General features: G+C 27.8%; 1 protein-coding gene, 1 long non-coding RNA gene and 2 pseudogenes across 2 annotated transcripts in view; 2 read left to right on the top strand and 2 right to left on the bottom strand.

Annotated features, from left to right (window-relative positions):
* LOC149876693 (uncharacterized) overlaps positions 1-22,530 on the bottom strand; it is a 615,724-nt pseudogene that overhangs the window by 578,587 nt on the left and 14,607 nt on the right.
* Positions 1-22,530, bottom strand: part of LOC149876724 (uncharacterized) — a 316,490-nt gene that overhangs the window by 68,426 nt on the left and 225,534 nt on the right. The window lies entirely within an intron of this gene.
* LOC149876728 (uncharacterized) lies at positions 34-22,162 on the top strand (annotated as a pseudogene).
* Positions 2,254-6,846, top strand: LOC149876729 (uncharacterized). Its single transcript, XM_090075098.1, has 6 exons — positions 2,254-2,449; positions 2,918-3,020; positions 4,750-4,898; positions 5,508-5,588; positions 5,943-6,184; positions 6,787-6,846. The coding sequence occupies exons 1-6, from the start codon at positions 2,254-2,256 to the stop codon at positions 6,844-6,846; spliced, it is 831 nt and encodes a 276-aa protein (XP_089931224.1).

Here is a 22,530-nt window from a genome sequence, read left to right on the forward strand (position 1 = left end):
TCAAACCATATGCAATTAAATTCTACATTCATAATGGAATCATTTGTCAATCAAAATCATTTGGAATATTATACATCCTCCACTTTTTCTAAATTTTCTGACCTTGATGATAATTATCAAGGTTCTCAACAAAATGAATTATTTGATGATGATATAGATGACCTACTTAACGATGAAAAAGCCTGTAATAATCAATGTGCAGAAACTTTATTTCATAAATGTAATAGTAAAAATATATGTGAAAAGTTAGGTCAATGGTCTGTCACATATAATATTTCACAAGTTGCTCTAGGTGCTCTCTTTCCTATACTAAAAGAAGTTGTCCACTCTCTTCCAAAGGATCCTCGCACTTTGTTAAAAACACCCCGCAAGTATGATTTAAAATTGTTAACAAGTGGTGGTGAATATTATCATGTTGGTTTAGAAAAGGGTATTCGAAATATTCTGAAAAACACATTACCAAAATCAACTCATTTAGAATTGCAATTCAGCACAGATGGTTTACCTTTATTCAAGAGTAGTAGCATTACTCTCTGGCCAATCCTGGGAATGATCAAGAATGTTAATGATAAAGTTTTTTTTATTGGGTTGTTTTGTGGAAAAGAAAAACCTGCTCATGCTGAAGAATTCTTGGATGATTTTGCTACAGAAACAAGTAATTTACTACTGAATGGTATATGTATTAATAATATTCAATATTTTATCAAAATTAATTCATTTGTGTGTGATGCTCCTGCGAGAGCATTCATAAAAGGAATAAAGTATCATTCAGGCTACAATTCTTGTGAAAAGTGTATTCAAAAGGGTGATTATTTAGGGAAAGTAATTTTTACCAAAACTAATGCTCCTTTGCGTACTGATGAGTCATTTAGCAATATGATTGACAGTGATCATCATGCAAACCTTCTCCTTTAAATTTACTTAAAATTGGTGGTGTTAGTCAGTTTGGATTTTATGCATCTCGGCTGTTTGGGTGTGATGAAACGATTTCTTTCATACTGGAAAGGTCCAGTTGGTCCTCTTAAGGTAAGACTAGGATCAAGAGATGTTGTAAAAATATCGGATAACTTATTATGTTTAATTTCATATATTCCTATTGAGTTTGCTAGAAAACCTGGTGCTCTAAAAGAAATTCTGCAATGGAAAGTAACAGAGTTTAGAGTATTTTTAATGTACTTAGGCCCCTTTGTCCTAATTAATATACTGCCTACGGATTTATATAACCATTTTATGCTGCTATATATTGCAACAAGAATTCTTGCTAACCCAAAAAGTATAAACTCAGATTATGACTACGCAAATAATTTATTAGTACAGTTTGTTAGCACTGCTGCAGATTTTTATGGAAACGAATGTCTTGTTTATAACGTACATTCCTTGATTCATTTGGCAAATGATGTTAAAAACTTAGGTTCTTTAGAAGAATTTAGTAGCTTTCGTTATGAAAATACGCTTGGAAAATTCAAGAAATTGATACGTAAGCCTCAATCACCAATCCAACAGATATTAAGAAGGCTCCATGAAAAAAACATGTTTAAAGAGGATCTGATATCTCTATTTCCTATATTGAGCCATGAACACATCGATGGGCCGCTGATATCTAATTTAAAGGGAAAGCAATATAAGCTTTTTCAAAATAGTCTTTGGAAAATTAAAGTATCAGATAATAATAATTGTTTAATATTAAAAGATGGTACAATAGTTCTTGTCAGAAATGTAGTTAAAATGATAATGAGATTTGTTTAATTTATGAAAAGTTTTTATTTGTATCTGATGCATTTAAATACCCATTACCTTCTTCTAAAGTAGATATATACATGGTAAAAAAACTTACGAACAAATTGATTTATTCCTGTCTAATTTCAGATGTGGTTACCAAGTGTATGTTTTTTCCTTATGGTGAGGAATCATATATAATTATTCCACTATTACACAGTTGAACAATTAAAATATTAAACAAACAAAATGTTGATTATATATTTATTTAAAGTATTATTTAAAGTATTTGTAATTTTGTTTTTTAAGTATAAAATATGTATAATCAATGTTCTATTTTTTATGTGTTAAAGGCTTTCTAATTAAGGCTAAATATTTAAAAATCATTATAATATAAAGTAATTATAATAATTAATGGTGATAGAACTACTAATATATTTCAGTATATTATTAGTAAATGTATAATTTTTTAATTAGGTAATAATATTTTAATAATGTTTATGCACTTGATTTTGCAATAGAAATCAATAATATAATATGGAATATGCTATAGTTTATTTTGAAAAAGAAAACTCAGTAGCAATAGTACCGATTAGCTGGATTTCAAAGGAACCTGGCTCATGTTATTGGCCACCATATAGGGCAAATAGATTAGAAGCTGCCACTAAAAATAAAGAAATGCCTGAAGAAAATTGGGAGTGTCATACTAATACTCGAGTTTTAAGACGCTATGGTAAGTACTGAAACATAAGTTTAAAATGTTTACTTTATTTATTTTATTTTATTTTTTAATTATTTATTTAATTTTTATTAAAAATATTTATTTATTTCTTTAATTATTTATTTATTTATTTAATTATTTATTTAGTTTATTTTAACACCTATTGCACAATTATGATTTTCTTTTCTTAACAAAAGATATAACTTTTCCAACTAGACTGATGTTAGTGGTTTGTTCCAGGCATTATAAAAATATAAGCCAATATAAAATTATTTTTAAAATATTTTTTTAAAATTAATCTAAGAATTTATTTATATTTTTTTAAACAAGAAAGTTTTCTAGCATTAAAATTGAAAGTATATATTTATATTAAAAGATAAATTGGAATTTTGAAGCTCATATTCAATTTTGCTTGTTTTTAAAACATGTTTTGTAAACTTTATTTTCTTTTATTTTAAATATATTTAAATTTACTTAAAGAAACGTACAAAAAAGCCAGAAATAATCTTCATAACGCTGAATTGGATAGTATCCAATTGAGCGTTATGAAGATTATTTCTGGCTTTTTTGTACGTTTCTTTAAGTAAATTTAAATATATTTAAAATAAAAGAAGCACCAGTGTTAGCGTCATTTTTGTGACCGTAACGAAACGTAACGTAGTCAGACTTCATCTTCCCAAAAACCAAAATTGAACGTAACGAAATAATAATTCAACGAAGTTGAACAAAGTTGAACGAAGTTGAACAAAGTTGAGCAGGATAAGTTAAAATATTGAAAACTGGCAGAAAGCATTAAAACTGAAGAGGAAAAGAAACAACGTGGGATGGAGAAACACTTACAGTAAAAACTGACCAGAGTTTTTTGTATAGTGCAGTTAGTGAACAGCTAAAAATAATAAAAAATTTTAGAGGCAGAAAGAATCTCGAGTAACAAATATCTCAAATTTCTCAATTTTTTCCAAGATTTTTTTTTGAAAGATTATCTAGCAGAAGTAGGGGGGGGGGGGGGGGCAATGCCCAGTGTTATGGGATATCCAGCAGAACTTTGGGGTGCATTTTTGGTAAGATATTGAAGAATATTAATTAAAAAACTAATCGGAGTATCATGCAATTAGCAAAACATTAAAATTGGAGATTATATTTTTTAAGTTTTTTTTGTAAAATCCAAGATTTTTTGTACTTTTCATTCAAGATTTTATCCATGTGCCTAAAACAGCACGTCTAAATGTTTTCTTTTGTGATTTTCTTGAATCACCCTTATCCCACATGCAGAAATTAAATTCGCATTTCAGTCCGAATTTAGTCCATACCTTGTTTTGGAACAAATTTATTATAACAGTTAGTCTTATTGCAGTTAAACAATTCTTTTGATTAAATACTATCAGTACCTAATAGCTTTTGTAAAAAACAAGTGCAAAGAACAGAAAAGATGCTTTTGCAAATTTTCACCCTACAACGAATAAAAAATTTTGCTGATTATTTTTTGCCCAAAGCTTAAATGAAAAAAAAAGTTTTCTTCTCCCATCACTTCAGTCATACAATTTTGTTCTAAATAGAGGAATTAAAATAAACTCTCTGATATAAATGCCTAATCTTGTAAGAATGTTAATGAGGAAAGTGGGGGCTACACCACTGCTTTAAACATTTAGGTTTTTGGAATTTAATTTCAAAATTGTGTTCCAATATTTTGTAATATTCACAAATTTTAATGTATCCTTTTTTATTGCAATAAAGTTTCATTTCTCTATTTTGTCTTGAATTGTTACAAATAGTTCAATACAAAAAAATTGTGCTTAATTGGTTGTTTAAGGGTTGTAATTTAATAATTCAATAAAATTAATGATAAATTGGCTTTTAAGCAAATGTTTTTCCTTTACACTGTTATTGCTAACAAATTACACAATATTTTTGGAAACTTTGCCAAGTCTAATTTTAGTTCAAAAAGTACAGGCTTGAGACCACATTTTCGCAGGCTTAGACTCGACTTTCTAAAATCACACTAAACTCTGGCTTTAACATCTTCTTAAATTTAATTTTGGTTATTTATACTAGCAATACAAATCAGTGGTTTTTAAAAGTTAATTAGGTTGTTCAGAAATTTATTTGGTTCAACTACGTTCAACTTTGTTCAACTACGTTTAACTAAGATGATTAATACAAAAATACCGTAAATAAACGTAACGTAATTGAAACAAAACTACGTTATGTTTATTTACGTTCAACTACGTTCAACTTCGTTGACCGTAGTTGAACGTAGTTGAACGAACGTAACACTGATGCTTATTGGATACATCTGCTCTTGATTCTGAAAGTCCTGAAAAATTTGACAGAAAACGAAAAAGTTCTGTAAAACATATTGCTGAAGCTGCTCATATGAGTTTCATGCCAATGTCATGCCCAACAGTACCATATCCTTCAATTCCGGAACATATGACAGGTTTAGTTGCTGTAACTGACAAAGGTATTTTAATTATTAAATCAGTTTAGATCTCTAAACTATAAAATTCAGTTTGTACTGAATTTTATAGTTTTATACTTTTTAATTAAATTTATAATTACTTAATTTGTTATCTAATTATTATATTATTATTTAATAATATAATTAATTAAATAAGAAGTAAATAAATCAGAAATTAGAATTAATTATTAATCAGATAATAAAGTTTATTTATATAATTGTTTAATTATTATCTAATATATAATTATTTTATTATGTAATTTATAATAATAATTAATTTGTTATCTAGTAATTAACTTTTTATCTAATAATTATATTATTATCTATTAACATAATTAATAGCTAATAATATAATTAATATCTAATAATTATATTATTATTTAATAATATAATTAATATCTAATAATTGTATTATTATTTAATAATATAATTGTTATCTACTAATAAAGTTAATATCTAATGATATAATTATAAACTAATAAATTAATTATTATCTAGTAATGTATTATTATTTTATAATTATATTATCTTATAATTATATTATCTAATAATTATATAAATAAACTTTATTATCTGATTATTAATTAACTCTATTTTCTTATTTATTTAAAGTCCATACTACAGATTTACAAGAAAGTAAAAGAAAGAAGAAAAATATCAATAATATTGACTCAGTCAGTGTTGCAGGAGTAGGTAATAAAATTTTGATTACATACATGATAGGGTGGATCTTTTTTTACCAATTTTTTATTTCTTATAACCGAATGTCTGTAAACATTCACTATAACAAAAAAAGATTATTTTCTTGATAAAATCAAAATCAAAATTTTATTTAAAATTTTTCTTACTCCATTTTATCTTTTTGCTTATACTACATTGAAAACTTTAAGACATTCGCTTGTCTTATATGTTCTAGAAGTAGCACAAGAACAGTTTCCTTTTGTATATTATTAAGTTTACTATTATATTTTCTTTACCTTTTTCAACAACTTAAATTTAGTTTAAACTGGTCAATGTCTTAGTTTATGTTTTTGTTTTATATTTTAGCAGAACTATCAGGTTCAGTCACCAGTGGTACAATAAGTAAAGTTCTATCTCGTCTTGCTTTAATTCAGGTTGATATTAATGAAATTAAAAAAACACAAGAAGCAATCCTAAATACTATGCGAAATATGGTACATGTTGATATTACTGATTTACCAGAGGGCATTAAGTTGCCTATTACAACAGAAAAAGAACTTAATGATTTAGAAGAAAAACTTGGTTGCAGGGATACCTGGACCGCTTTGGTAATCTAAGAATTTTTTAAAAATATTTAATTTGAGTAAATACAAACTCATGTATATATATACATTATAATATTAATATTATATTTATTATATTGTTTATGTGTGTATATATTATTATATTTATAAGAGTTTATTTGGGGATGACACTTTTATATGGATTGTGGCGAGTAAAGTATATAAAATATGTATAAAAGCTTCCTGATCATCCTTTCAAAGGAGAAACAGCTTGTTGAAGATAGATAAGTGTTTTTACTAATTTATAAATATATATATAGTTATAAATTAGTAAAAACACTTATCTATCTTCAACAAGCTGTTTCTCCTATATATATATATATATATATATATATATATATATATATATATATATATATATATATATATATATATATATATATATATATATATATATATACATATATATATATATATATATATATATATATATATATATATATATATATATATATATATCACTTGCGGGTTCTCCCTAAATCAGTCTATGTATGTACCATTTTTATTTATTTATAAATATATTTGTATATATAAAATATAAAATTATATAAATATGTAAATAAAATATATAATTTTAATCTTTTCAGAAAACGTATCTTGGAACTACTGGCGGAAAGGATTGTGGCTCTACTACAAGAAATATTTAAAAAAAGATATTTGATAACAAAGTAGCAATGAAATTAAATTTTGCAGGACGTGGGGGTAAGATGGGAATTAAGAGCTTGCAAATAACACAAGCTATAAAAGGTATATAACTATGTTTTTTTACGTTTAGAGATATCAGTATATACTTTTATTTTTCTACTTAATTATTTCATACTTTTTAGTATATAAGGCATACTTTTAAAAATAATTATTAACTTCATTAAAGTATTAGCTTTTTTAGTCTAACTTTGATATTGTTTTTACTTTTACTATTTGGTATTGTCTTTACTTTAAGCTGCTGTCCATCTTAACAAAGCAGTAAAATCAACCGATGCGGATATTGAAGAGGTGATAAAACAATGGTTAAGATATGCATGCGATCGTGATAGCGGAAGGAGGGCGGGAAACAGGAAAAAACTAAAGAAAAAAATCCTTAATGAACAAGAAAGCGATGATTTTTATGAGACTAGTGATACATAATTTTTTTTCTTTTGAATAATATAATCTTTACCATGTTAAACGGTGTTCTTTCTGTATATAAGTATTGCCTTTAAGCTAAATGGTTTATCTATAGAATCTATTTAGAATGCGGCGCCAAGTATTGGCACCAATAAGCGCTAAGCATTTGGCATTTCTATATAGAGACGCAACGTCGAATCAGTGGCGGCGTTAGGGTAGGGCCTGTTTGGGCGATGGCCCAGGGCGCCCAATATAAAGGGGCGAAATTTAGCCTTTTCTTGTATGGGGTTAAATTGAGTTAGGGGCGCCGTAGAAATCTCGCCCAGAGCGCTGGTAGTGCTAAAACCGGCACTGCGTCAAATCAAAATAAAATACGACGTTGATTCATCATAAAATACAAATTTGAATCAACATAAATATAACGTTGAATCAACATAAATACAACGTTGAATAAACATACAAAACAACGTTGGATCAACATAAAATACAACGTTGGATCAACATAAAATACAACGTTGGATCAACATAAAGTACAACGTTGAACAAACATAAAATACAACGTTGAATCAACATAAAATACAACGGTGAATCAACATAAATACAACGTTTAATAAACATAATATACAACGTTGAAACAACATAAAATATAACGTTGGATTAGCATAAAATACAACGTTGAATAGGCATCATATACAGCACTGCGCCAACGTAAAATCCTACACTGTACCGACTTAAAATAAATGTTTTTCCAACGTTGGATTTTTGTTGTTGGCGACGTCGCATTTGTAACCATAATGATATAAAAACAACGTTGGCAACCGACGTTGGGCCAACGCTCCGCGCGACATTGTTCTAATGTTTTAACAACGTATAAGTGCTAGCTGGGTTATTACAAGAAGTGGGAATTAGTATGTTCCCTTAAGTCGTCAATTTGCGATCCCATTTACTAGGTGAAAGTTCGGTAAATTACATAAACTCTTCATTTGAATTATAACGCAAGTCGATAGATTGCTCGGCTGAAAGAAACAAAAGCATCAAGCTAAAATAGAAAGTCAGAACTTTCTTTGAAAAAAATAAATAAGTAAGAAGCAGGTTTTATTCAAAAATTAGTTAAAGACAAGGTCAACTGGAGGCTGACCTTGTCTTTAGTTTACTTTTGAATAAAACCTGCTTCTTGTTTATTTTTTATTTAATGTAATATGCAAAGCACAAGATTCAAGTGGCATTTTTATATGTGCTAAAAATTTTTATTGCACTAAACCATTCAGTAAATTATATTAAACATATTCAATCTTTCATCCATCTTTACAAAAAGATAAAAACACAAATGACAGCAAAGTACTTATCACCATGTTGAACTTGATCTGCGTCGTTCGTTGGAGATTTTAAATAGTCTTATTACTCATTTGTTGATTGTCATAGCTATCAAAATAGTGCTGTTTGTTTTGCTTTTTACACCAAGCTACCTAGCGCGATCCAATATTTTCACTAGAGTCTACATTAAAAAGCCATTCATTTTTCCTAGACTTTTTTGGTAAAAAGTCTCGGATACATGCTCCTTTAAAAGTTTTTAATTTTAGGTCTTTAGTTGCTTTTATAAGATTAGTATAAAAAAGAGGTTTGTTTTCTTGTATAAATTTACCAACTTTTATTTTTTTTACATAAACTTTGTAATTTTTCTCTTACATATAAAATGAAGATCAAACAATATTCATGGAATGATTCTTTAAACAAGCGCCATAATAATCCATTACTATCTAATAGTAGTAGAAGGTTAATTGTTGGTAAATTGTGGATGTGATAAGTCAAACTATTAATTAATATACTTGTTAATCCACGATGGCTTGATTATAGTAGACTAACGGTTTTTGGTAAAAGTTTATCTCAGCCATATACAAGCAAGTGTTTATTGAGGTAACAGCAAAATAAATGAATGTCAGGGCGGCGTTTTTATAAATATTTTATTTGATGTTTGATTGTTTAGTTAAGTGTTATGATGAAGGTAATGGATTAGGGAGGTATGGGTTGTAGAGTTTTGTGAAAAGGTATATGGAGGTTGGGATCGAGGCGTGTGGCGTTAGGATTCCTTGGATAGGAAAGGGCGAGGTTTGGGAATAGTTTGGTTAGGAATGGGCAAGATTTAATCGTTAAAGGGCTATGGTTTTATTTGCCGTCTTCAGTATATTCTGTTACATAATAAAACTTAACAAACGTTCTAGTTGTGTGTAATGGTTAGCACTGTTTTTCTCATAACTTTTATATAATACAATATTCTCTTACGCTTCTCGCAGTGTTCAAAAATGTTTATATCAATTACTCCTCTTTTTTATTACAAATATCTCTTCTGCTTTTTTTTTTAAATCTTCTTCTTTTCTTCATTTATTCAACTGCTTATTAAACTGCTTGTTCATCAAAGTCTTTTTCTCATCACCAAATTCTTTCTCTTTTTAAATTTCTTCTTAAAACTTTCTTAAAACTTTCTCTTTAAAACTTCGTCTTCTTTTCTTCTTCTCTCCTTCCAAATATGTTTTAGCTCTAAAGTAAATACAAATCCCTTTTATAGTTCTACCGTCACTCAAGCATTCACTTCATTTTGTTGTTCTAACATAATTACTTTTGTCTAGTATTTGCTTCTCTAAAAGTAATATATCTATTTGTTCTTCTTGCATCTTCAATAAATTTTCTTTTCCACTTATTATAAAATCAAAACTTTTTTAAATGACTTTGATTGAAACTTTACAATAGCTTTATAGTTCCTTAATGGTTGTGAGAAAAACCCTTTTAAGCTCTGCTAAAACTTTTTATAAAAGGTTGAGTTTTGACCATAGCTTAATGCTTGTTTGATGGTTGTGAGAAACGTCTTAATAATTTCGTCCTAATTTTTTACAAATGATTGGATTTTTCTAATAGCTTAATGGTTTGGTATCTGATTAAAAACGAGGCGATGCAGCTTTAAAACGAGGTGATGCAGCTTTAAATTTATTAACCATAATTTTGACTTTAAGTAGATGGTAGGGTATATGTTTGAAATTACTTTTCAATTTCTTCAGCAAAAGTAAAGTTGAAATACAGCTTAATAATTGAACCTATGGTTGAAAATAGCTTTTTTTTTAAAATTCTGTTTAAACAATTCAATTATAAATTTAAACACAGCTTGATGGTTAAACATATGATCAAAATAGGTTGAGCAAAAACTCGCATTTTACATCTACTAAAAAACACAAACCTTTATGCCTTCATGTAAACAAAAACTGATTACTTTGAAATCAAGCTTTCTGTGTGCATCAAATGTTACATACATTATAATTCATGCCGAGGATTGTGTTAATCTAAAACGGCTATTTTCATTAACACACAAAATCAACGTAACACGTTTTATAGCTTGTTTATCTGTCTTGCAATTTTTTTGCAACTCGATTACTAAAAGGTCACATTTAAAGAATTTATAACAGCTGAATGTCTTTTCTTAATTGCCATCACACTATCATCAGAGCTGTCTTTTTATGCCTTTGTTACTAAAAGTTTTTTACTTATCGAAAGAAAGAAAAAGTACACAAAATGTGTGTATATATATATATATATATATATATATATATATATATATATATATATATATATATATATATATATATATATATATATATATATATATATATCATATTATAAAAATATTTCTCATTGGTTTTTGAATGGGATAAGTTTTTGCTTTAATAGGATAAATTGCTTCCTAAGCATTTTTTCCAGTTATTTTTGCAGTTTGTTCTTTACCCAGGTGATAAAAAAGTATTTTTGCATAGCTTTCTGAAATAAGTTTAATCAGTGCAATTAAATGGTTTTCAGTTATAGCTGAGTCAAACAAACGAGAAGTTTGTTCATTAAATATTTTTGAGTAATCAACTGATCTCAAAACAGCACTAGTAATGGCATTTGAATTCCTATTTCATTTGGAAGGTTGCCATTTATTGAGGTAAGCAACCTTTGGAAACATCTTTCAGTTTCTTCGCATATGATAACAACTCTTTTGGTTGATTTAATTAAACCTCCTCTGTCTTTGAATTTTAAAAAACTGGTTTGTTCGAAATAATAATAAAGTACGAATGCATTCCGACATTTAATGCAGATGGTTTTTTGTAAATTTATGTATCATAGATTTTTTGATAAAATACATAAAGTTGATAATGTTTGATACAAAAAGTATGTTATAAAAAAATTCCCTTAATAAGTCGTTTTAAATAACAAGTCAAAAACAATTGACTCAATAATTGAGAGCTGAAATATTACAAAGGATTATATATAAGTAAAACAATATATATTAAAAAATAAAATTTTATATTTAATATTCGTACTAAATACTATATCCTTTAATTATATTTTTGTACTTAATAATCCTAGAAGGAACCCCTGAGTTGTGTGTACTCAAAGCGCTCAGCTAATAGTTCATGGAGCATGTACATATCTGGTATCTTGCTACAAAAATTGAAAATAGAAAATTTGTCAAAATTGTAAGTAGACACCACTGCCGCTTACCATACAGTTATGTTATGAACCTTCTAGCACACTTCATTGTGTAATTAAGAACTAAAAGGTACATAAATTATGCATATTTAATCAAAAATTGCACTTAAAAAGTATATCGAATATTTTGTACCTTGATATTTAAATAATTTCTTTGTCTGATTTTTTTAGAAATCGTTTCATTTCTTTAAAATTTTTAAAACTTTATTTCATAGTGTAGTTTTTCTTTGAAAACTCGGCTTAATTATTTTCTTTCATATTTCTGTAAAAAGCTTCATAAAATGTACATCGGTCACCGCTGAGAGCTCCGATCGCCGCCGTCTTACGAGGCCAATTTAGGCTTCAATTTTTTTTGAAAAAGACAATTGAAAACGCTCTCCAGTTATATTTTGAGATCAGTGGCTTCATTATTTATCATGTTTCGAATATAAGTACTAATTTATGACTCATTCGACTGATTTATTTAAAAAGTGTATTTAATCCTCTGCATTTCAAGTAAAAAGTAACAGCCATATTGTATAAATTACAGCGAGATATATTAGAAAGTTTGTGATTTTTTAAACCACTATGAAAATGAAGTCGTCGAAAGTAACGTATAGTGCCAATGAAGCTTCTAAAATAATACTTAAATGGTTAAACGAAGATCATAGTGAATCAGAAACTGAGTCTGAAAGCAGTTCTGTTGTTGTTCATGTTTCTGTTGATAAAATGGTCATTAAATCTAAGGGTAGATGGAAAAATAAACAATAAAACCCCAGCAAACCAAGCAAATACCATGTTAAAACATTTGGATTGTGTGACAGTGCTACTGGTTATGCCTTTAACATCCTTACGTGTTTTGGAAGCCATACATCTTGTAACTCTGACACAAAAGGAATGGAACAATCACAAAAAATCTTTGAATATTTACTTAAACCTCTTGGAAAGGTTCACCATATTTTTGCTGATAGATATTACATAACACACTCTTTGATCTCCTATCTAATATCAAAATCATTTCTCTACACTGGAACCTTAGAAACAAATCACAGGACTTTTCCAGATAATATCAAGTTCCAAAAAGGTTGTAGAAACATCTGCAAACAAACTATTATTGCAGTGAATCTGGAATTCTACTATTAATAAAAAAAGCTAAAAAACCAGTTTTAACTGTTTCTACTAAGTTTGCAAAAAATGTTGTTGCACATTAATGAATGGTTGTGATCGTTTATACCAATCTGTTTCATATTACAGTAATCTAGATAGAACGACAGTTCAGTGGTGGAAAAAATTTTTTAGTTGGCTGATAGAAGTAACTAAAACTAACTCTTACATATTATATCTGTTAACTCGTCCAATTAATTGGAAAAGAATTACTCTAAAAAAATATAAAGAGAATCTTATTGAAGAACTCGTTAATACTTGTATTACCATGCTGCCTGATTATTCTACACTTTTAAAAAGAGTTTGACAAGTTTCAAATCCAGTCTTAGAAAGATTCAACAATACAAGACATTTGATTAATTATGTTGAAAGCAATAGAAATTGTGCAGTCTGTAATACTCCTGCCAATAGAAAGCACCAAAGTTTTATATGTTCTGTCTGCAGTAATGAACCTCATTTGCATCCTAAAGATTGTTTTTTGATTTACCATTCCATATAATTATTTTTATCATTAGAAGTGTTTCAGTATTTTTTTTTTTTTTTTTTTTTTTTTTCAAGCCTATTTTACAAAATATTTGATATTTTTCTCTTTAAATTTTCAAAATTCAGTTCTAAGTAAATCTGGTTTTAGCTTTTTTCTGTTCTCAAAAGAAAAGTAAAACAATTTTTTATTAGTTATGATTACATCGTCTATATAAGTTGTTATGTCTTTTAAAATATTTTATTCTTAAAAATATATAAAAAAATTTTATTTTTGATTTGATTTTTTTTCTTTCAATAAAAAACGTTTTTGAATTCCTTGCATTTTTCAGTATAAAATGCTGTGTATTAAACTTTTATATATTTAAGAAGATCTTTTCTTTAGCTTTCTTTATATATGTATAGTTTGTTGTGTTTTCAAAGAGATTTATCACTTGAATTTCTATTAGTTTTGAACAATGTGATCTTAACTTATTTTTTTTTTTATTTAGAGCAGTCACAGCGAAAAGTTTTTTAAAAAATTGTGGTAGTGAAAGAGTCAAAAAATGATTAATTTGCACTTGGACTTAGATTTTACCAAAGTAAATGCGATTGGTTTAATAGACACGCATTTTGTCAAAATTCTCTATGCTTTCATCATCCATAATTCCAAAATGAATAACGTTTTTTCTATTTCAAAATAGTGATGTAATTTTCTTGAAGCTACTTCAATATTGAAAGGATCGCCTTGAAAATCTTTTACGCCTAATCCTAATAGATGACAGAGATAATCTAATAGATGACAGAGATAATCCTAATAGATGACAGAGATGATCCTAATAGATGACAGAGATAATCCTAATAGATGACAGAGATGATCCTAATAGATGACATAGATAATCCTAATAGATGACAGAGATAATCCTAATAGATGACAGAGATAATCTTAATAATTGACAGATAATCCTAATAGATGACAGAGCTAAGCCATAGAAACTTGTATTTTGTAACTTGTACTTTGTATTTTATTTTTCTACATTTAATTAACAACGCAAAAGCATTTTCTTGAGTTGTTTTTAACGTTAGTTTTATAATTCTGCAACTAATCCTGTTTATCCTGTTAATCCTCAGAAACTCAGGAAACACGGTGTATAAAGCATGATATTTCGATTGCACCTTATTTCATTTTGATGGAATTTTCTTTTATCAAATTAAATTCTATTTCTCAAGAGTTAATAAGCTTTCACTTTAAAAAAAATTCCTAGTTTTATATTTTATTTAATTGAAAACCTATTTCAGGAAAATTAACCGTGTTATAACGAAGAAATCTAACAATACAATTAATGTTAAATATTCCCACGTGGATAGCCGTTACATTTAATTTTAAACTTTCGAAGCAAAAATCAATTTTTCGAATTTTTAATCGATCATCTCCAAGACTAAGGTTGAGCTCGAAGTTAGAATTTTATTTGAGTCAGAAAAGAAAGAAATTTTGAGTAAGAAAAGAAAAAAGTTTTATTTGAGAAAAAAGAATCTTACTAAGCTCATAAAATCCTCTTCATAAACCAAATTTTTTCACTTACAAAACATAAATCCCTTCCATCATATTTTTTAAAAATTGATTATCCATCACAAGTTGAAAGATCTAGAAGAGTTAAATCATCTAATCTAGAAGAGAAAAAATCATCTAATGTCATCGAACTCCTCCGCAACCAATTGATCTTTAACATCCTATGAATGACTAAGTCATTAAATATGTTAATGCAGCCCTCGCTTTAAATAAATTAGGCTTAGGGTAAACACGTTTTTATATGAAACTCGTTTTTATATGAAACGCTGTTGGAATGTTATTGGTTTCAGAAAAAGCACTTTAAATTTATTTAAGGCATGCTATCGGAATTATTTTTTTGTGTGTGGTAGTGTTTGTATAATAAAACATTTTGGCAGAAAAAAATAGTTAAAAATATTTTTTAGTTTCAAAATGTCAACCGAGCAAACTAAACAAAGATTTTTGATTGTGGACAAACACTTAAAAAATCCAACTTTATCGAATAGAAAGTTGGCAAAATCATTAAAAATATCAAGAAGAACTGTAGATACTGTTCTTAAACGGTTTACAGAACAGAAAACTATTCAGAGAAAACAAGGAAGTGGTCGAAAAAAACGCACAGCAAATCCTAGAGCTCTCGAACGGTTGGAGACTTCATTGGAAGAACATCCTGATTGGTCTGATAGATATCGAGCGAAAAAACTGAAGGTTTCCAATTTTTTTGTACACAAATGGCGACAGAGACTTGGATATCAAAGTTTTAAAGTAGTTAAAATGCCAAATCGAAACGATAAACAAAATTCAACCGCAAAGAGTCGAGCTCGAAAGTTGTATGACAACCTGTTAACAAAACATAATGGATGCATTTTGATGGATGACGAAACTTATGTTAACATGGATTTTAAACAAATTCCTGGGCAGTGAGACTATGCTTCTAAAATAAAAGGAAATGTGAGTGATAAATACAAGTATGTAATGACTGATAAACTTTCGAAAAAATTGATGATTTGGCAGGCACTTTGCTCTTGCGGCAAAAAATCGCCAATTTATGTTTGTTTGGGCACAATGAAATCTTCGGAATACGTGAAATGTTGTCTTTCTCGTATAAAACGACTAATTAAAGCTCATAGAAGTACTTCAGTATTGTTTTGGCCTGATTTAGCCACAATACATTACTCAAAAGATGCTCAAAAGTTTTACGATGATAATGGAGTGCTGTTGGTTCCGAAAAAGATGAATCCTCCAAACTGCCCCGAATTATGTCCTATTGAAAACTATTGAGCCATCATAAAAAAGAAATTGAAATTAAGTGGAAAAACAGTAATATCAGCTACAGATTTGAAGAAAAAATGGGATTACGCTGCTAAAGCTTACAAAAATCACTATGTCCAGAAACTTATGGGAGGCATCAAAAAGAAAGTCAGAATTTTCTGTAAAACTTAATTTTTTTTTGTTTTTTCCCTATTAATATGTAATCTTTACAGTCTTAATTTTTCAGAAGTATATTGATTTAAATACATTTAAGCTTTCTTACATCCTTTTTTGATCAAGAAAGGTGGGCAGATTTTTCCGATTGCATGCCTTACATTTGAAATTTCATTTTCAAGCCATTTATTTAATCGTTTAATAGATATTTTCAAGAATCCTTTATATCTGGATTTCTTTCTATTAGTAGCTTGAACTTTCATTTCATGGTCATTTTTAAATCGCTTTTCTAAAACACAAGGAATAGAGTTAACTGACCAACATCTGGCCACATCGTACTTATTGTTCAAAAATAAAAAATTCATGTATTGTTACATGAATAAATAAATTAGCTTATAAATTGGAATATTTAGGGATGGATATAATTCATAAAATTTTTAACAAAACCAAACTGATGTGTTTAAGCATCAGTTTTTCAGATGCCAACCCAGCAAGCAAACGACGTCGTGTCAACGTCGAAGCAAGGTTGAAATTTCAACGTTGGAATTTTACTTTCGCATTCCCCTATTTTTTTTTACAGATTAAGAAAGATCTTCGTTTAAAGATAAGAAAACATATTAGAAACAATACTTTTAGACCAACTAAATGTACTCTAAACTCAATCTGAAAAATTTAAAAATGCAAAAGCGCAAATATTCGCCATTTTTTCATCGCGATGACGAATTTTAAAACAATTTAAATGTTATAGTTAAAGACCTGGTTTTTTATTTCTTGTTTGTTATATCGCTATTTCCGGTATAATTAACTAAGGGTCTGCGTCTCGTTATTTTTTTAAATCGAGACGAGACGAGACGATCCTAAAAGCTTTGTCCCAATTAGCGATAAAAATCGAGACAGTTTTCAGATTTCAGTCGAAATCCGGGACGATACCGAGACGAGACGAGATGTCCCGGACAAAATAGGAGCTTTACAATTTCCTGGAATTTACATCTTTTTAACGGGACATAACGAGACATAACGAGACATACTTGTTAATCCTTAATTTGAAATTTAAATAATGAATTTCTGGCACAATTACCATTATTTATTTCAGCTGCTATTATTGATATTGTTATACCATCTACATAAACACAGCTTTATAAAAGTTAATGGTAGCAGCTGAAATCAGGGAAAAAAAAAATTTTTGGGATAATATTTAAATCTTTCCACTAAAATATATTGGAAGAAGGGGATAAATATGTGTCCAAGGGCTAAGTTTCTGACCATTTAATATTGTTTTCCGCTGAGGTCAGTATTGACTTCTAATTCAAGAGTTTGTTTTACACTCATGTTTAAGGGAAAGGTTATCCAAAGTGTCTTTAACTTTTTCGATCCATAAAACATTTGACTTTTTAAAAAAAGTCAAATGTTTTATGGACAATAGAGCATGATGTTCAATACCTAGTTCTTTTATTTTTTCTCTTTTCCTTTGCTCTCCAAGGACCACCCATTGTGTATGAGGTTTTCCAGAACCAAAATGGCTACTTTTATTGGTCATAAGGTTTTCTTGAAGCCATTGGTATTCGTTTTCTATAAAAGAATAATAATTTCTACCACATTGTTTTAGTTTATTTCTTCACTTTTGAAATAAATCTATCTAAAGTAGCGTTAATTTATGTTCTATTTGCTAATTTCTTCAGTTTTATTTGAATTCGTTTAGTAAATCCTTCCAAAATCGTAATTTATCTACTCCTAATTTACGTATATTCGGGATAAGATCTAATCTTTTTGTTGTTTTTGTTTTTAAAATCATTAATAATTATCAGAAACATTTTTGAGTACTTAATGTCATTTTTCACTTTACACTGTTAAACATTTTATGTTATAACTTCTTTGACAACTATCACTGTGCGTCACTGTACGTCATTTCTGGCTGGCAAAACAAACTTGGTTGGCAAAAAATTTTCTTCTCTGCGAAAGCGCGAGTCAGATATCTAGTTAATATAATTGATCTGTCTCGTAGCGTTTCATAATTATCCGGGACACAGTTTTTAAATTCCGAGAAAAAATTTATATCCCGATTTATAACTTTATTCCGGGATAATCGTTTCTTTTGTCTCGTTATTTTTTTCCGGGAAATTTCTCGTCTCGTTACGCTTTTCCCGGTTCATTTCGAGAAAACGATTCCGAGACGCAGACCCTTAATCAGATTAACATTCGAATGAACGGTTTAAAATTTAAAAATTTAAGCAGAGGCGAAAACCATGTTTAATTTCTAAATTATTACTTTCCACTTTTAAAATTCGTCAGCTAGTTGAAAAAATGGCGAATATTAGCGTTTTCGTCATGAGTAACTTTAACACTAATGCAATTTTAATACTAGTAATGATTATTGAAAAGAATTCATGTTTTTATCTTACACAGCTTTAATTACAAATATATTTTTTTGTCTGTAATTAAAGCTAAAAATGCTATAAAGATAATAACGATAAATTAGTATTGAGAGAACTCGTATTTATTGATGTTTATATATTTACAATATATATATATATATATATATATATATATATATATATATATATATATATATATATATATATATATATATATATATATATATATATATATATATATGTAAATATAAATACATACACACACACACACACACACACACACACACACACACACACACACACACACACACACACACACACACACACACACACACACACACATTATGTTATGATATACACACATATTATGTTATGATAAATTTGTTATAGTAATAATAGAAATAATGATAATAACACAATAAATATAATAATAATAATAATAATAATAATAATAATAATAATCATAATAATAATAATAATAATAATAATAATAATAATAATAATAATAATAATAATAATAATAATAATAATAATAATAATAATAATAATAATAATAATAATAATAATCATAATAATAATAATAATAATAATAATAATAATAATAATAATAATAATAATAATAATAATAATAATAATAATAATAATAAATAATAATAATAAGTAAATGATAATACTAGTGATATTAGTTATAAGAAAGTAAATTAATAACTTTGAAACCTATAATAATGGATTTTTTACACATTTATTTTGATATTTTTATTTATTCATTTTACTATTATATTTTCCTAATTTATTTTTTATAGATTAATTTTTTCTTTTGAATTAGATAAACAGATGTGCAATAATTTAAATATTGAAAACACATGTAAGTGTGACAAACAAAGTGTCTTGGACCAGAGCAGTTTGCTTTGAATATGCAAAGGATGGCTCATAAGAGGAATTTGAGCAGAATCTTCCATCAAACTGGGTAAATTGACAAAGTATTTTGGGCTAATAGGAATGTGGAGTCATCACTAAAAAAAAATGTCTAATCCAACTGATGATTGGTATCAATTCAAACTGAAATACATAAAGCTAAATGGTAATTAAGTATTTATTTTATTGAATGATGTACTCTTTTAGCATAATGACTTTAACATCTCTCTATTTATTTACATTCACAATATTTACACAAAAATATTATTTTTTAAGGGTTCTTTCAATTCTACTAATTTATTTGCATTATTTGCAATGACTTAAATAAATGTCCACTATACTCCTAAGATAACAATAAAATGACAATTAAGAGTTGTACCAGCTCATCTGAAAAAAGACATGCAATTATTAAGTTAGCACTATTCTTGCTGTTAATTATTTTTATTTTTCACTTTTACAATAAATAAAATAACCAAAGTTGTTCTTTTTCAATAAAAAAAAAAGAAAAGAAAGAAACGCCAATTAGTTATTTTCCTTCCTTCTTTCTTAGGAGCCTTTTATGATATTCCATAAAAAGCAACGAGGAATAATTCAAGTCAAAAAATATTATCTGGTACCTTTTCCTATCATGCTATTGTTTTACTTTTTATTTTAAATCATTTAAATTAATTTTTAGACCTTCAAAATAACATATTAATGGTGTTTACTGTAGTAAGTTTTATGTTAAACTTTTTTAATGTTAAATTGGTTTTTAAAGGTTATACTGCAACCTTTTCTATACCTGATGGCTATTCTGGACTCACTGCTTTATTAGCCAACATACCAATGCCCTTTAAGTCAACTACTACCTCTTCTATATGTGGAGATTTTTCTGGACTCAAACCAACATTAAACAATCATTCCACTATTAGTATATCAGAAAGCTCATTCACCAATGTTTCTGCTGGTATTCCTCAAAACTACATGAGTTACAATAGAAGTGATTCTGCATGTGCTTGGAACGAGTTAATTAGCTCAAAAAATCTGAAAGGTAATGGTAGGTTTATTTAAAATAATTTTTTTTTGTAGATTTTTATATAATCTCACTTCTTTTGAGACCCAGGTTGACATACTTGAAAATTTAACACATTAAGTTACTAATTGATTACTTCACACTTTAAGTAATTTATAAGTACTGTTTGTTTTCAACTTAGGATTTCAACATATAGTATTATGGAAGTTGGCCCAAATAACCTTGCAAATGAATGAAATTTCTAAAAAGTTAGCAATTAATGACACCAGGATGAAAGATGCTGAAAGAGAGATACTAATACAATTTGATGATGTTAATGTTCTATATGAATTTGATTGAAAACTTGGAGCTGACAAAAGAGTTCTTAAAAAGTTTGTAAGTTATTTTTCATTAAAATGTACCATTGATTAATGTCATTGGGTGGATGTTATCTATATCTTGGGTATTGGGTGGATGTTTCCAAAAATGTCCATTGAGAATATAGATCTTCTATTGTGCAAGATCGCCACATTGTTCATAGAGATATTATTTTGTATTTTATTTTTACATCAGGTGAGGCAGCTAACTTCCATTGGTGGTAATAATCAAAAGAAAAGTATTACAAACATGATAAACAGGTTAAAACATTTCTTTAATCAATAATACTTACTAGTTTTGTAAAGAAAAATAGCTGCACCGATTTTTTATTTTTAGAAAGATTTTAAAATGTTGAAATTCTCTTTTGACATGTTTAATCATGTGTTGCCAACGTTATATACCAAGTCTCTAATTTTAGGGCTGATGACAAACAGACTTCAAAGTTTAATTTGGTTGGTTCGAAAGTGAAATTACCTATGGAAGGGTTGAATATTTATAAAGCTATAATTGGTAGGATGTTATTTAGATTTTAAATGTTAAAAATTAGGCAAGATGCAGAACTATATTGTTTTATTAAAAACATTTTTGTATACTACTTTTTATTGGCTGCCTGTTGAAAATAAATTAATTTAATTGATTTCACAAAAAATTGATGTCAAACTTTTTATGCACAAGTTCATCAAAAAATAAAATAAATCTGTTTACACAACTAAAAATTGAAAACTTCATGTATTCGTATAAAATAATTTTACTGGAAGATTTTCTTTCCTCCTTTCTCTGCATTTTTATTCACTTCACCAAATTTGAATATTTTTGCATTTATTTTCTAGAATCTATTAAGCGCTGTGATGACAAAGAAACTGGGACGTTTATAGCCTTCTGCTTGAAATATGCTCCTTATCGTTTAAGTGGAGGTAAACGGAAATCCTGCAACCACAAAGTAGAAGATGAAGAAGTTCTTGAAGAAGGTGATAAAGAAAATCAAGATGACGATGACTGTGAAGTAGAGGGTGACGTTGAGTCAAACGAAAGCGAAGATAGTGAAAAAGAAAAAAAAATTACCCCCACTTGTAAATTTTTAAATACAAATACATTTTAGTAAATGTTTTAAAGTATTATCTTTCGAAAGTTCATAAAACGTAACGTCAGTTCAACGTTGATTTTTTAACGTTGAATGAACGTTGATATTTCAACGTCGATGGTTTGTTTCCAAATAACGCTTAAATCAACGTCCATAAATCAACGTTGAATCAACGTTAAATCAACGTTGAAATGCTGGCTGGGAACTAAAAGACTTATTACTGGCCGCTGAGACTTAATTCTGGCCGCTTCTTACCTAATTCTGGCCATCGGCTAGATTTAGGCATAATTTCTTTCATAAATTTCATGTTTTTACATAGAAAAAAATTCAACTGAAAGAAGAAACACGACATAAGCAGGAAACTAAAACAACAATATTCAAGTTAAAATAAAAACAACA

The sequence above is a fragment of the Hydra viridissima genome, unplaced genomic scaffold, assembly GCF_058129835.1.
Source record: "Hydra viridissima isolate aposymbiotic clone 2 unplaced genomic scaffold, HvirCarnegie_v1 scaffold_18, whole genome shotgun sequence".
NCBI lineage: Eukaryota > Metazoa > Cnidaria > Hydrozoa > Anthoathecata > Hydridae > Hydra > Hydra viridissima.